The sequence below is a fragment of the Hibiscus syriacus genome, unplaced genomic scaffold, assembly GCF_006381635.1.
Source record: "Hibiscus syriacus cultivar Baekdansim isolate YM2019G1 unplaced genomic scaffold, ASM638163v2 tig00110733_pilon, whole genome shotgun sequence".
NCBI lineage: Eukaryota > Viridiplantae > Streptophyta > Magnoliopsida > Malvales > Malvaceae > Hibiscus > Hibiscus syriacus.
In genome coordinates this window covers 1811089-1825824 of record NW_024062845.1, presented here as the reverse complement: position 1 = coordinate 1825824, position 14736 = coordinate 1811089, and the positions used below count along the sequence as shown (strand labels likewise).

Genomic DNA, 14736 nt, shown 5'->3' with positions numbered 1-14736 from the left:
CATTCATAACATAAAATAATGTTTCCGTACTTGATCACGACCATCCTTGTACCTTGTGGTGCTACTAATTCCAACCTCTACATTTCCTTCCCTTTTCTTTGATTGATGCAAAGCAAAGCTAGTTTACCTAATCTTCTTTCCATCATTTTGACGACCATTCAAACGAAGTCTCCTTTATAAATACCCATAAATCCCTTGCTTCCTCTCATCATATGCATGTTTTGGACATTTCTCTTCACATTTCAGCTGTCCTTAACTTTTAATTGTCTAGATTTTGGTCTAGAAACTAAGTAAAAAGCCAAAAATAAATTAGGAAGCTCTTCGAAACTAATATGGCTCATTTTGGCTTTATCACTGTTCTTTCTGTTCTTTCCATTGCTCCCCTTTGTTTCTCCGGCAACACATTAGGAGGAGGATACCTCTACCCTCAGTTTTACGACCACTCGTGTCCGAAAGCTCGAGAGATTGTAAAACACGTTTTGTCAAGGTCTTGCTTTTATATATTGCTACATATAACATGATTTTATATATTGCTGCCTCGCTGCTTAGGCTACACTTCCATGACTGCTTTGTCAAGGTCTTGCTTTTATATATTGCTACATATAACATGATTTTAGTATATCAAAAAGTAATTAGTACCCTTAACATCTTGTTTTTTCAATAGGGTTGTGCTGCATCGATCCTGCTGGACAGCAGTGGGACCATAACTAGCGAAAAGAGGTCAAACCCAAACCGAGATTCGGTCAGGGGATTCGAAGTCATCGATGGGATCAAAGCTGCAATAGAGAAAGAGTGTCCTCACACAGTATCATGTGCTGATATCATGGCACTAGCTGCTAGAGATTCAACTGTTCTTGTAAGTTCACCCTATGCTTTAATTAGCCAAAACATTACATCGAATTTTAACTTGTTTTGGATTTACAGACCAGTGGACCTAACTGGGAAGTCCCTCTTGGAAGAAGGGATTCCAGTGGTGCAAGCTTGAGTGGCTCTAACAACAATATCCCTGCTCCAACCAACACATTTCAAACAATTCTCACCAAGTACTCGATTGGTATTCTAGCAGAAGGCAAAACTTGAACAACATGATCAAATTTCCCCCTCATCTTGTTCATGCAGGGAGCCACACTACAGGCAATGCTCGATGTACCAGCTTCAGGCAGAGACTTTACAACCAATCAGGGAATGGAAAACCAGATTACACACTTGACCAATCATATAATACTCGATTGTGCACTGATTGTCCGAGATCCGGCGGTGACCAGAACCTGTTTTCCTTAGATTTTGTGAGCCCTGTGAAGTTTGATAACAGCTACTTCAAGAACTTGTTGGGTGACAAGGGTTTATTGAACTCTGACCGAGTTCTGTTTACCAAAAATGGTATATCAAGGGAGTTAGTGAAACAATACGCTTACAATCAGGAACTTTTTTTTGAACAATTTGCCAAGTCCATGGTTAAGATGGGAAATATCTCACCGTTGACAGGTTATAAGGGTGAGATCAGAAAGAACTGCAGGAAGGTTAATGCTCATTAATAGTCCAAGTGGATAGGCTTACGATGTAAACCTTGTATATCGTCTCCTGTTCTATGTTGTTTGCTTTCCTCCTTTTACATGAAAATAGAATTTGATTTCAGCGATTTATGTATTTTTTTATTGTATTGCACGGATTAAGACATGACTTCTCTTGAAAATCTTTTTATTTGCTTTTTTATTAATACAAGGTGATTATAAAATATTATCTGTTAAAATTTTTTTTTATCAATTGACAATAAATGCTTACATCCTATAGATATATAATTCCCTTTGAAAATTTTGCTTATTTTTCAATGGTGAAATTTAGTTTTCACAAATTTAGTTCATATAATTTTAATGTAATTAGATCTCCTACTTTTATGATATTATTAGTGGGTTCAAATTGTTAGAAAAGTTAATTATTAATGCTAAATTTATGATGAGGAGTTTGTTATAAAAAAATTAAGTTATTTAACTCTAATTTTTTCAAGAACACCTTTAAGCATGTCTATTTTTATAGAAAAAAAAAGTTATATAATAACTTTATCAGGACTAGTTATATTAATAATTTGGATTAACTAATAACAGTATACAAGTAATTAGAGGCGGGGGGCCAAATTATGTAAGGACTAAATATCAAGTTTTAAGAATATTATAGGGACTAACCCAGAATTTGGCCTTCTTAAGCTGAAGAGTTTGGGCTGAACTTCAAGGCCATGTTTGACCCGACCCGTTTTAGCCCTAGGGCTTATGCAGTTCTGCCTAAACCCTCTGCAACATTCAGAGTTTCTCTTTCTTTGCACTTCCGTGATCTCACTAGAACAAACCAACGAACATCCAGATTAAAATTTAAAAAAAAAAGAATGAGAAATTTGCGGTTTGTTTTCTCTCATTTAACTCGGATCCATAAAACGCTTCTTCCAAATCCAATCGTTTCCTCATCCATCCAATCTTCGAGCAGCGTTAACCTTGCTCCAAGACGAAATTATTCCACCCCATCAAAACAACCCACCAAGCAAGATCCTTCCGAAAATTTCTCCAAAATCGTCGATGAAATCTCGGGTTTGACTCTACTCGAAGTCATGGACTTGACCGAAGTCCTCCGCCAAAAAATGGATATTAAAGAGATGCCGATAATGGCAGTGATGATGCCCGGGATGGGATTCGGTGGGGCCATGAAAGGGGCCGGGAAAGGTGGGGATGCTGGGCCTGGGAAAGTGGAAGATAAGAAAGAGGAAAAGATGGTTTTCGATGTGAAGCTCGAAGGGTTCGATGCGGCGACTAAGATCAAGGTTATTAAGGAAGTTAGAGGGTTTACAGATTTGGGGTTGAAAGAAGCTAAAGATTTGGTGGAAAAGGCGCCTACTTTGTTAAAGAAAGGGATCACTAAAGAGGAAGCTGAGAAGATTATTCTGAAGATGAAAGAGGTTGGAGCTAAAGTCTCCATGGAGTGAGGTACAAGAGTTTTTGTTAGGTTTGATTCCTCCTCCATTACAGTTTATATTTATAATTTGATACTTCTTTGAAATCTTAGATTTACAAAGTTGCTTAGGAAGAGATGATAGAGGATATAATTTTTTAAGTTCTTCAGAATTGGTGCTTATGTTGGTCTGTTTTATGCATTATATTCTCTGGTAAGGTTTAGCAAATAGCAGTGCACGAGATTTTTCATTATGAATTGAATCATCCAATAATCTGTGGTACTCTTGGGGGGGGGGTGCATCATGAATTTCAACTACATTGATTGTTATGACAAATGTTAATTGTCTGTGAACAGATCATTGGTTTACTTGGTAAGAAAAATCTTGCAGTAATTTTTTCTTATTGCTGCTATTAGTTTCATTAATGTATCTTGATAATTGGAAACCAAAAATCTCGTTCTTGTTATACTGATATAGTAAGAATAGTTGATGAAAGCATCCAAGATGAACAGCACAATTTTATGGACGTGATTTCATTTTTGTGAGGGTGTCTTATTTTGGAAAGGCAACCGACATTGAGTGAGAGTGGGAGGTAGTGTATTGATGGCCTACGGATGCAATGACGATGACTAGTAAATGAACAATATTAAACTACAATTAATAACAACGCTGCTCTAACGACTGGGAAACATAATTTGTTTCAAGCATTTGGAGTAACATACAAGATTTCATTTACATGATTTAAAGTTTGGTTATGAGACATAGAAGTCATGAATATGGAATTGAACTATGGGAAAGCTTTTGGTGCAAATGGAAATCTGCCTCTGCTTCAATTTATCGGTTAAATTGTATTATGCAATTTCATGAACTGATCGTGTTATTTGTTTTAACTTTGCTAGATTTTCTCCGAGGAAAATGGGACAAAAGAAGTGTATGGCATTTTCAGATGGTTTATGAAAATGCAGAGTAACTGATTTTGATGTATGATGCTTACGGTCAGGTGAAGGGGGATCAATTTGGGGATTCTTGATAAAGCAGAACGTCCAGGAAAAAAAAACTGATATGCTTTGCTGCTGAATTCTCATTTTCATTGATCATCACTAAAATTTTTTATTCTAAACCAGCTGTTCTAGAGCTTTGACAATAGATTCATTTTATAAAGAATTCTTCCGGTGCCTGCCCCCCCCCCCCAAAAAAAATGGATTTCATTGATTATTTACTGCCATGAACAAGCTTGTATCCTTGAACAAAGCTAGATCTCGTATAATGTTAACAGCATTATTCCAACTATTTTGATGACAACATGCTTAGAATTAAAGTCTGAATGAAGTTTGTTCGATTTGTAGGGTTTAAGGTTTAGGGAATAAGGTCTGAATAACTACTTCCAGGTTGGGAACAAGGCTCCTGAAAACATTTCCTTGTACCATTGGTATCGAAACCCCAGATTATTCTCACCCACCATGAATTTCACGGGAGCAGTGATTTTTTATCCTTACCGGAGTGTGGTAAGCTCCCGGTTCCTGTTTTACCAATTTGAAAATTAGCACCGCCAGGAACAGAACTTGTATGGAAGAAGTCATCCATTTCAGACTAATGATCCTAAGTCCATAGAAAGGTAGTAATTTAAAGCTCCAGTGAAGCCAGATTCCTGAAACTTGTATGCAAAATCCCGGAGTCTCTCTTCACTAATCCATGGTGGTAATCTTGATGGCGTTTCCATATAATCAATAATCTCCACTCCAGGAGGAGCTATCAGATTATGTGCGAGTAATCAGCAGGAATTTCTTCATATCAACCATACCTGGCAAATGCCCTCTCATCTCTTCCCGGTTCCCATTGAAATCAAATCAAGCATGGATTAACATTAACCTCATGAATGTCGCCGTTTTTCGAAATAAAAGGACATCCTTTTAGAAAAATAAAAATTGAGTGAATCAAGTTATTTCTGGAATTATTTTTTATATAGTTCACTTGATAAAAATAAATTCAGATAAATGAACAGGTCATACTTTAAATTTAAATTTAAGTTTATAATATTTAGACAATATATAATCGATTAGGTATCAATTATAGGTGTTATGCAGTGTTCACCTTTCTCCGCATATAATTGGCTCTCGAAAAGAGATTTTAAAAAAATATATTAAAAAGACGATTTTATAGGTATTCAATCGTATCTACTTAGAGATTTTAAAAAATTTATACTAAAAAGAAGATTCTATAGGTATTCAACCCTATTAACTTCAAATGACTGATTTTAAATGATTCATGACAACTGCAAATATTTTAAAATCGAGTTTTCAAACAAATTTGTACACTCACGCATACCTTTTTTTTCAAAGAATTAGTCGAGAACCATCAAGTCTAAGGACCGTTCTGACAACTTATGACTCTGATGGGGACCATTAATTGATTATACGTTATCTTGATAATTAGAAATTGAAATTCAAATTCAAATTTGATTTATAATCCTTTCATTCTTTTCTGAATTTTTGACCGTATCGTGCATCATTTTATCCTTGTAAAAAGTAGTAATAATGTTTGAACTCATTGTTTTCAAATATGTGAAAGTTTTAAAAATTAAAAATTTGTTATGAATATTTATTTATGTGGATGTCTATTTTTATCTCTGTATCTATCTATAAAATAATGTTTTGATATACTTTATTATTAGAACTTTAATATCCATTAGAGTTTGAGTTTTATATGATATCTACTCTTATGTTTATATATATATATATATACACATATGAAGTTTAGAGAAAGAATTGTACACAACTCATATTGAGATAATAATACAGTTCTCTCCCTTTATTCTTATATCTCTTCTTATTCATGTTCTTTGTAATGCTTCGTTTAGATTATTTTATAACACGTTATTAATTACGACTTGCTAAGAATCAATAATTTAGTTACATTGAAGAATTAAATCATCATCCACAATTCTTCATTCAAAATCTTAAATGATAAAGATTAGATTTTCAACCACGACAATATTCCACATTCTCATATAAGTATATTTTATATTATTTTTATATATGTTGGTGCATTTTGAATTTTGGTTGTCATTCTTTAAATTGATCAAATTTTTTGTTTATGTGTTCATATTGTTTCCAATTATTAATGGATTTGTTTTGATAATAAAATTATTAATAGATAATAAAAGCATTAACGGGTTGTTTGATTTGTTTATGTGTTTTCTTTCAATTTTTCTACTTTCTTATGCTCGTTTTTCTTTTTCTTATAATAACGTTTTGGACCTTCTATTAGTTGAAATTATGAATCATGAGCTATCAAATAAGTTTAACATCTTCTATGCTTTAATTTTAGTTACATGGTCATCTTTTGTTGTTGGATTTGCTTTTATGTAATAGATATTACTACTGTTGCAGATACGTCCAGGCTAATAGCAAGAAAATTGATTTATAATCAGTCGTTGTTGGTAATTTCTTAATAATAAATAAATAAATCAAAGAAGCATGATCCTTAAAATTGGTGGTCTTAGTAACTATAGTTATGTGGATTTGATCAATGTCTACGTATGGTTTGATTCCCATTTTTCTTCTTGATTTCATTGTAAAATCAAAATTTGTCTAGTGACTCAAATGTAAGTTTTGAAAGTTTGGTTGATACTTTGAAAAGTTTAGGGACTAAAAATATAATTTTTAATTCCTTTAAATGAACAATTTGGCCTAAAACAAGAATTTTCGTAGGAATTAGACTTTTAGTAAGGGATTTATGTTAAAGGCTATAAAGCGATAAAGTTCGGTATTGAAATCTGAAAATCGGATCGAACCGTAATTTCATGAAAATTTGAAGATATTAGAAAATGGTTGGAAATATTATTTCGATATTTTATATCAGAGAAATTTGGCTCAGAACAGTGTAATGTTTCATATTTGACTGAACTGTGGAATTTTAGTGACTAAAATGAAATTTCCAAAAATTGCATGCCAAATTAGAAAGTCAAAGTCAAGTTGATTTATATTTGACCAATGAATATTTTATTGGAAGATAATACAATGACATTTGATAATTTTCAATATTCATTAATGTTAGATTTTGCAATTTCTCATTAATTGAATTTTAAATTCAATTAAATTAGATAAATGACATGTGTATGATTCATTAAATACTAGAATAATCAAGACAATTAGCATATTTTAGCTTCATTTTTTCTCTTGGGCGAAACTACAAGCTCTCCTAAGGTAAGAATTTTATTTTGGGTTTTCAAGTTACATGATTAGTTTTTGGACTAAGCTATTAGATAAAGAATTAATGTACATGAAATTCTCTATCAATTGATATAAATATTGCATGGTGAGGATATTTGTGTGTTGAGATTTGATTATTAGGGTTTAAGGAGGGTTTGGTGATCTTGAAGAATTGATGAAGGAATTTTATGTTTTTTATGTTGGTCATTATTTTTAAAGCATGTATAATGATTAAAATTAATTGTACATGTGTATATAAGGTTTGTTCATGTTAGGGTTTGTAAGAATGATGAGATTTTGATTCAATTTGATGTTGTGATTATTGAAATGCATGAATTTGATCATAGGAGGTTGAATTCATGCATGAAATTGAACAAAAAGTCCCCCTTAGGTGACATGAAACATTCGTCCATAGAGAAGAAATTGGGGGGGATGTTGTGTAACAACCCGATAATATCAAAATAATAGTTAAATGGAATTGAAGATTTAATTGTTAAAATTGGTAATTTTTAGGGACTAAACTGAAAGATTTTAAAACTTGTAGCTTGTTTTAGAGTTAAAGAAAATTCAGGAACCAAGCCCTGAATTTACCCAAAAAAGTTAGGTATTTGGTTTATATATATATGATATATGCGTGAATTGGGTTCTGAAAATCAGAACCCAATTCCTCCCAAATTTCCATTTCCTTACCTCAACTTCCGACGACGATTCCGACACCGTCCGAATTCCGATCGTCGTTTTGAAAGTACCATCGTGTTCGTTATCGAGTCAGGAACAATCCCCTCAATTTAATTGAAGCGAAACGCTGCCAAACACCGTGAATTTCAAGTCAAAGCATCGACGTTTTTTTAAAGCTCAATCGCCTAAAATCCTAAATTCATCGTCGATCGCTACTCCGTTTACGACACCTCCCGCACCATCGTGTTCCTTGTGCCGTTCCGAGTCCGCCGGTGTCATACTCGATCTCCGTTGACGACAGCGCGTGGGGAGGTGGATCAGTCAAAGATTCGGCCGAGTCGAAATCGAGCTCTCCGCCGTTCAAAAATTTGAACCGATCTTAGTAAGTATCTCGAAATTGCTCAAAATAATTTTTAGAAATTTTTCCGTGATTTTTAGAGCCCCGGAGGACGTCGCACGCGCCACACGCGCCGCCGTAGGCGAGTGAACGCTGGAAACTGGTTTTGACCGGTTTAACCGGTTTTGACCGGTTTAACCGGTCACGACCCGACCCGTTGACCCGACCCTACCCGTTGACCCGACCCGACCGTTGACTGGTGCTATTCTGGGAATTAATTTGGTTTTGGTGCTATTTTGGGAATTAATTCGAAAAGGGTGCTATATTGGTAATTATTTTAAAAAGGGTGCTATTTGTGTAAAATGTTTGACAGTTTGTTGACCGCCTTTGACCAGAACTTTGACCAGCTTTGACCGGCTATTAAACGACCTTTTTTTTTCGACCACAAATACCTATCATGATAGTTTTCGACGTCCCGAATCCATTTTTGGGGTCCGTTTTACTAAATTCAAACTCGAAAGTCTCCATATCGTCAGTCAAACCCGTTGACTTTATTTTTGACCAAGAATTCGAAATTTCGGAAGGTCATACTTTATGTTTTTCGACGTCCTGAATTTGATTCCGAAGTCCGTTTTGCCAAATTCTGACCCGAAATTCCCGAATCGAGCTTGTAAACCCAAAAGGCTAAATATTTTAATATTTTGATTATTTAAATGAGATTTGGTCAAGGATTTATTCAATAAAATATTTTATGAAGGTACTCGTGTTTCACCTGAGCAAGGATCAATTAGGTCCGGTATTATCCGTTCGTTAGATCAGCCTGAACCGCGTACTACGAGAATTACCCGTAGGTTTCCGTATATTATTTAAATAATATTTAGATTATTTATATTAGGATTCCAATATGGATTTTTTTTCCAATTCGTAGGGTCTAGCGCTGCAGCAGAACGTGATCGGGTCAAGGATTTATTCAATAAAATTTTATGAAGGTACTGTTTCACCTGAGCAAGGATCATAGGTCCGGTATTATCCGTTCGTTAGATCAGCCTGAACCGCGTACTACGAGAATTACCCGTAGGTTTCCGTATATTATTTAAATAATATTTAGATTATTTATATTAGGATTCAATATGGATTTTCCAATTCGTAGGGTCTAGCGCTGCAGCAGAACGTGATCGACATACCAGTAATAGGCTTCCCTATCTGATTCCCAGACTGTTACAGGTGTGTTTCCTAACAGTATTATATTACGATTTAAATAATTTATCTGAATACCGAGTATTTGATATTTTGATTTGCTGTATATTCTGATATAATTTCTGAATTAAGGTATTCATACCGATTTCTGAGATCTGCTTATCTGATATCTGAATTATTGATTTGAATTCTGATTTCCGTATTTCTGCATATGGTTTCTAAGTATGAATATTTGTTATGTTTTAAGTGATTAATCATTGTTTTCAATTGAATACATTCATTTCATTTGGGGGGTATTGTTGAAGGAAGATTATCTGCAGACTTCTCGGCTTTGTGCTCAGGGTCTAAATGGCATGTGCGGTTGGGTGTATGGTTCTGGGAACTACACAACTATGATGTGAACGAATGGGGGTAGTGTTCATGTTTTAAAAAATAAATAAATAAAAACATATTGCATAAACCGATTTCATGAAAGATTTTATCTGTATATTTTTCTTATATACTGTATGGAGCACACTGAGCTTTTTTAGCTCATTCTGTGTTTTTACCCTTTTTCAGATAGTAGCAGACAGTAAGCTAGCAGATTTGGCATAGTGGAAATCAACTACTTATTTTGTACGAACATATATTTCTATATTTTTCAGTTATGTTTGGTGACATGTATTGCTATAATTTTAGACATACTGTATTATTAATAATGTATTGTAAGATAAAAAAAAACCTCTGAATGGATATGTGACCACTTAGGTTTGAGTCTAACTCACAGACCGGGTCTAGGGGTTACATTTGGTGGTATCAGAGCTTTCGGTTTTAAAACTCGGACTGTATATGGGTCCTAAATTTTGGATTTTTAAGAAATAAAAAAAAATGTCACCTTATGTTATGATTTAAAGTTTTCTCGAGATCCCTGATGCTAATCTGACACATATTTCAAATTCTTTCTGTAGAGCCTTTAGATCCAACGATGAATGCTGTAGAGGTCGTAGGACAGGACGTGGATGTGGTAGAGGGCGAGTCACTCGACATTCTGTTACGATAGACGATCCGATGTCAGCACGTGATCCTCCTGTTCCGCAAGTAGATCCGACTCTTTCTCAGATGATCAGTTTACTCCCGTGAGAGACCCCCGTCACTGAAGATGAGGATTCTGAGATGAATGAAGACGCCATTAATAGAGCTATCTTCCGCATGTTTCGAGAGCTGCTAGAGCCCCTAGTAACATGATGCAGTGGGATTTCAAATTCTCTGGTTGTGCTGGTGTAGTTCCATTCGAGGGTATTACTGGTGGACCTCCGACAGATGCTGAGTATTGGCTGGAGGACACAGAGAGGATTATGGATGAGATGACCTCAGACCTGAGCAAATTAAAGGGGGCCCTACTATGTTGAAGAAAGAAAGCTTCAGATGGTGGCAATCCATTTCTGGTAGTATTCCGAGAACCAATTAACATGGGATCTTTTCAAGACGCGCTTCCGGAGTCGACATCGGAGAGAGATATCTGCAGGAGCGACGCCAGGAGTTTCAGAATCTGAGCAGGGTAATATGTCTGTTATGGATTACGAGGTTGAGTTCATTCGATTGAGCCGATATGTCCTGGGACTTGTGGACACTGAGACAGATCGATGCTTGAGGTTCGAGAATGGATCAGGTATGAGATTAGGAGAGAGTCACTACCATCGAGAGAGGAATTTTGATGCTTTGGTTGAGATAGCCAAGACTGCTGAGGAAATAGAGCGACTGGGTATGGACATCATCTTGGGGAATGCAGAGAAAATTTGGCACATGTTTTAGATGTGGTTCTAGTGACCATATTATAAGGGATTGCACAGTGTCAGTTTCTATAGTTCAGACACCAGCTCGTACTCCCGCTCGTACTCAGAGTACTGTTCAGACTCCTGCGGGTGGTCGTACTTAGGAGAGAGCACCTGGATAAGTCAATAGGGGCCGAGCATCTCTGAGTAGGGGTCAAGTCAGATCTGAGGCCAGACAACCTGCATTGGTTTACACTACTAGACTTCGACAAGATCGTGATGGGCCAAATGTGACTGCAGGTACTGTTACTATTCATTCAGTTCCATACTTTGCATTGTTTGATAGTGGCTCTACAAATTCCTATGTATCACATTCCGTTTCTGAGGGTCTAAATATTCCTGTTGAGAATACTGAGCGTTCAGTGATAGTTCAAAGCCCCTTAGGCAAATCCATCGTGTTGGATCGTATTTTTAGAGAGTGCCCTATAGTGATCAATGGGGATATTTTTCTGGCTGACCTGATAGAGTTACCCTTTGAAGAGTTCGATTTGATTCTCGGCATAGATTGGTTGGACAAACATCGAGTAAATATTGATTTTGAGACTAAGAGAGTTGTTCTGAAGACCCCAGATAATCGAAAGATTGTAATGATCGGGGAACGACGTGGATTTCTGACGAATGTTGTGTCTGCCTTGGTAGCGGAGAAGATGATCAGGAAGGGTTCCGAGGCGTTTCTTGCTTATATTTTGGACACTAGGAGATCGCAATCCGATATTGAAGGCATCCGAATTGTCAAGGAATTTCCCGATGTTTTTCCCAAGGAGTTGCCTGGATTACCTCCAGATAGAGAAGTCGAGTTTGTGATTGAAGTCTATTCTGGTTCCACCCCGGTTTCAATGGCTCCTTATCGTATGGCCCCAAAGGAGTTTAAAGAACTGAAAATCCAACTCCAGGAGTTGTTGGACAGGGATTTATCCGACCCAGTGTATCCGTGGGGAGCCCCAGTTCTCTTTGTCAATAAAAGATGGGACGTTGAGACTCGTATTGATTATAGAAAATGAACAAGCTCACTGTTAAAAATAAATATCCTCTTCCCAGGATCGATGATCTATTTGACCAATTTCGATGGGCTTCTATCTTTTCAAAGATAGACTTGAGATCTGGTTATTATCAACTCAAAGTGAAAGATTCGGATATTCCAAAGACTGCTTTCCGTACTCGATATGGGCACTATGAGTTTTTAGTGATGTCATTCGGGTTAACTAATGCCCTGCTGCTTTTATGGATCTGATGCATAGGGTATTTCGACCTTATTTGGACCAGTTTGTAGTTGTATTCATTGATGACATACTGGTGTATTCTAGAAGTGAAGCAGAACATGAGGAGCATTTAAGGATTGTTCTTCAGACTCTAAGGGAGAATAAGCTATACGCTAAGTTGAGCAAGTGTGAATTCTGGCTCAGCGAAGTGACTTTTCTTGGACATATCGTCTCTGCTGATGGTATTCAGGTGGATCCGAGCAAAGTGGAGGCTATTATGAACTGGAAGCAACCCAGAAACGTCTCTGAGATCCGTAGTTTCTTGGGCTTAGCTGGTTACTACGTCGTTTTCGTTGAGGGGTTCTCCCTTATTGCAGCTCCTCTGACGAAACTATTGAGGAAAGATGTTCCATTTGTCTGGTCTGAGGACCAACAAGCTAGCTTTGAGAAATTGAAGACTGTTTTAACTCAAGCCCCAGTGTTGATTCAGCCTGAATCTGGGAAGGATTTTTCTGTCTATAGTGATGCTTCTCATTCTGGATTAGGATATGTTTTGATGCAAGAGAAGAAGGTTGTCGCTTATGCGTCACGTCAGTTAAGGCCGCATGAACGTAATTATCCTACTCACGGTCTGGAATTAGCTGCGGTGGTTTTTGCTTTAAAGATCTGGAGACACTACCTCTACGGAGAAAAGTGTTATATCTATACTGATCATAAGAGTCTGAAGTATATGCTTACTCAGAAAGAATTAAATTTGAGACAGTGTCGCTGGTTGGAGCTTTTAAAGGACTATGATTTTGAGATAGAATATCATCCAGGGAAGGCTAATGTAGTGGCAGACGCCTTGAGCCGTAAGGTGATATCAGATCTCAGAGCCTTATTTGCCAACTTGAGCTTATTTGATGATAATAGTTTGTTAGCAGAGTTACAGGTTAAACCTACTTTAGCCGAGGAGATTAAGGCTAAACAACTCCTTGATAACTCGTTGCTTTCCATTATTGAACAAGTTAAGCAAGGATTGAGTTCGGAGTATACTGTGGACCACGATGGTATTTTGTGTTTTCACGGTCGTTACTGCGTCCCTAAAGATGATGAGTTGAGACAGATTATTCTTCAGGAGGCTCATAATAGTCTTTATGCTATGCATCCTGGTGGGGACAAAATGTACAATAATCTCAAAGAGCGCTACTTTGGACTGGTATGAAGAAGAATTTTCAGATTTTGTGGCAAGGTGTTTGACTTGTCAGCAGGTTAGGCAGAGCACCAGCATCCGTCGGATTGTTACAGTCAATTAAGATTCCTGAGTGGAAATGGGAGCGTATTACGATGGACTTCGTTAATGGTCTTCCTCTAACTCCTTCCAAAAAGGATGCATCTGGGTGATTGTTGATCGACTCACCAAGTCGCGCACTTTATCCCTATTCGGGTTATTATTCTCTGGGATAAACTGCTAAGTTGTACATTTCTGAGATCGTTAGACTTCATGGTGTTCCGTTGTCTATCATATCTGATCGAGATCGAGATTCACTTCCAGTTCTGGAAAACTTTACACGAGGCCTGGGTACTCGTTTGAATTTCAGTACAGCTTTCATCCTCAAACTGATGGACAGTCTGAGCGAGTGATTCAGGTGTTGGATATGTTACGGGGTTGTGTGTTGATTTTCGTGGTAGTTGGGAAGATTTCTTGCTTTAGCTGAGTTTGCTACAATAATATTTATCAGGCGAGTATTCGCATGGCACCGTACGAGGCTCTGTATGGACGTAGATGTCGTACTCCTATATGTTGGACAGAGTTGCATGATAGAAAAACTTTGGGTCCAGACTTGGTTCGAGAGACTGAAGATACTGTCAGACTGATCCGTGATCGCTTAAGAGAGGCATTGGAGGCAAAGTCATACGCAGATAAGCGACGTAAGGATATCGAGTTTGAGGTTGGAGATCAGGTTTTTCTCAAGGTATCTCCATGGAAGAAGGTATTGAGATTTGGACGTAAAGGTAACTGAGTCCGCGATTTATTGGGCCGTATCGTATTCTGAAGAAAGGACTGTTGCTTATCAGCTTGAGTTGCCTTCCCAGCTCAGTCGTTCATGTTTTTTTTCATGTTTCTATGTTGAGGCGATACGCCAGATCCAGATCACATCATTCAGGTTGATGAGGTAGAGCTGAGACCTGATGTTGTCATATGAGGCGGAGCCTGTTCAGGTTTTTAGAGAGGATGAACGAGTCCTTCGAATAGGCGTATTCCAATGGTCAAAGTGCAGTGGAGTAATCGTAGCCCCTCAGAAGCTACTTGGAGACATTGGAGTCAATGGAGGTTCAATTTCCTCATCTGTTTTTCATAAGGTAAATTTCGAGGACGAAATTTCTT

General features: G+C 37.0%; 2 protein-coding genes across 2 annotated transcripts; both read left to right on the top strand.

The window, feature by feature from the left end:
- Positions 1-332: 332 nt before the first annotated feature.
- Positions 333-1535, top strand: LOC120139250 (peroxidase 72-like). The gene is made up of 5 exons (XM_039154547.1): positions 333-490; positions 523-577; positions 665-856; positions 925-1054; positions 1120-1535. The coding sequence occupies exons 1-5, from the start codon at positions 333-335 to the stop codon at positions 1533-1535; spliced, it is 951 nt and encodes a 316-aa protein (XP_039010478.1).
- A 768-nt stretch (positions 1536-2303) lies between these two features.
- Positions 2304-4062, top strand: LOC120139290 (50S ribosomal protein L7/L12-like). Its single transcript, XM_039154566.1, has 2 exons — positions 2304-2969; positions 3835-4062. The coding sequence occupies exon 1, from the start codon at positions 2378-2380 to the stop codon at positions 2966-2968; it is 591 nt and encodes a 196-aa protein (XP_039010497.1). The 5' UTR covers positions 2304-2377; the 3' UTR covers position 2969; positions 3835-4062.
- The last annotated feature ends 10674 nt before the right edge of the window (positions 4063-14736 follow it).

Bases quoted from the DNA above. Each gene is read 5' to 3' on its own strand.
- LOC120139250 (XM_039154547.1), top strand. From the start codon at position 333: ATGGCTCATTTTGGCTTTATCACTGTTCTTTCTGTTCTTTCCATTGCT. The intron at 491-522 runs TTGCTTTTATAT...ATATAACATGAT, and splicing joins AAACACGTTTTGTCAAGGTC to TTTATATATTGCTGCCTCGC. The intron at 578-664 runs GTCTTGCTTTTA...TTTTTTCAATAG, and splicing joins TCCATGACTGCTTTGTCAAG to GGTTGTGCTGCATCGATCCT.
- LOC120139290 (XM_039154566.1), top strand. From the start codon at position 2,378: ATGAGAAATTTGCGGTTTGTTTTCTCTCATTTAACTCGGATCCATAAA.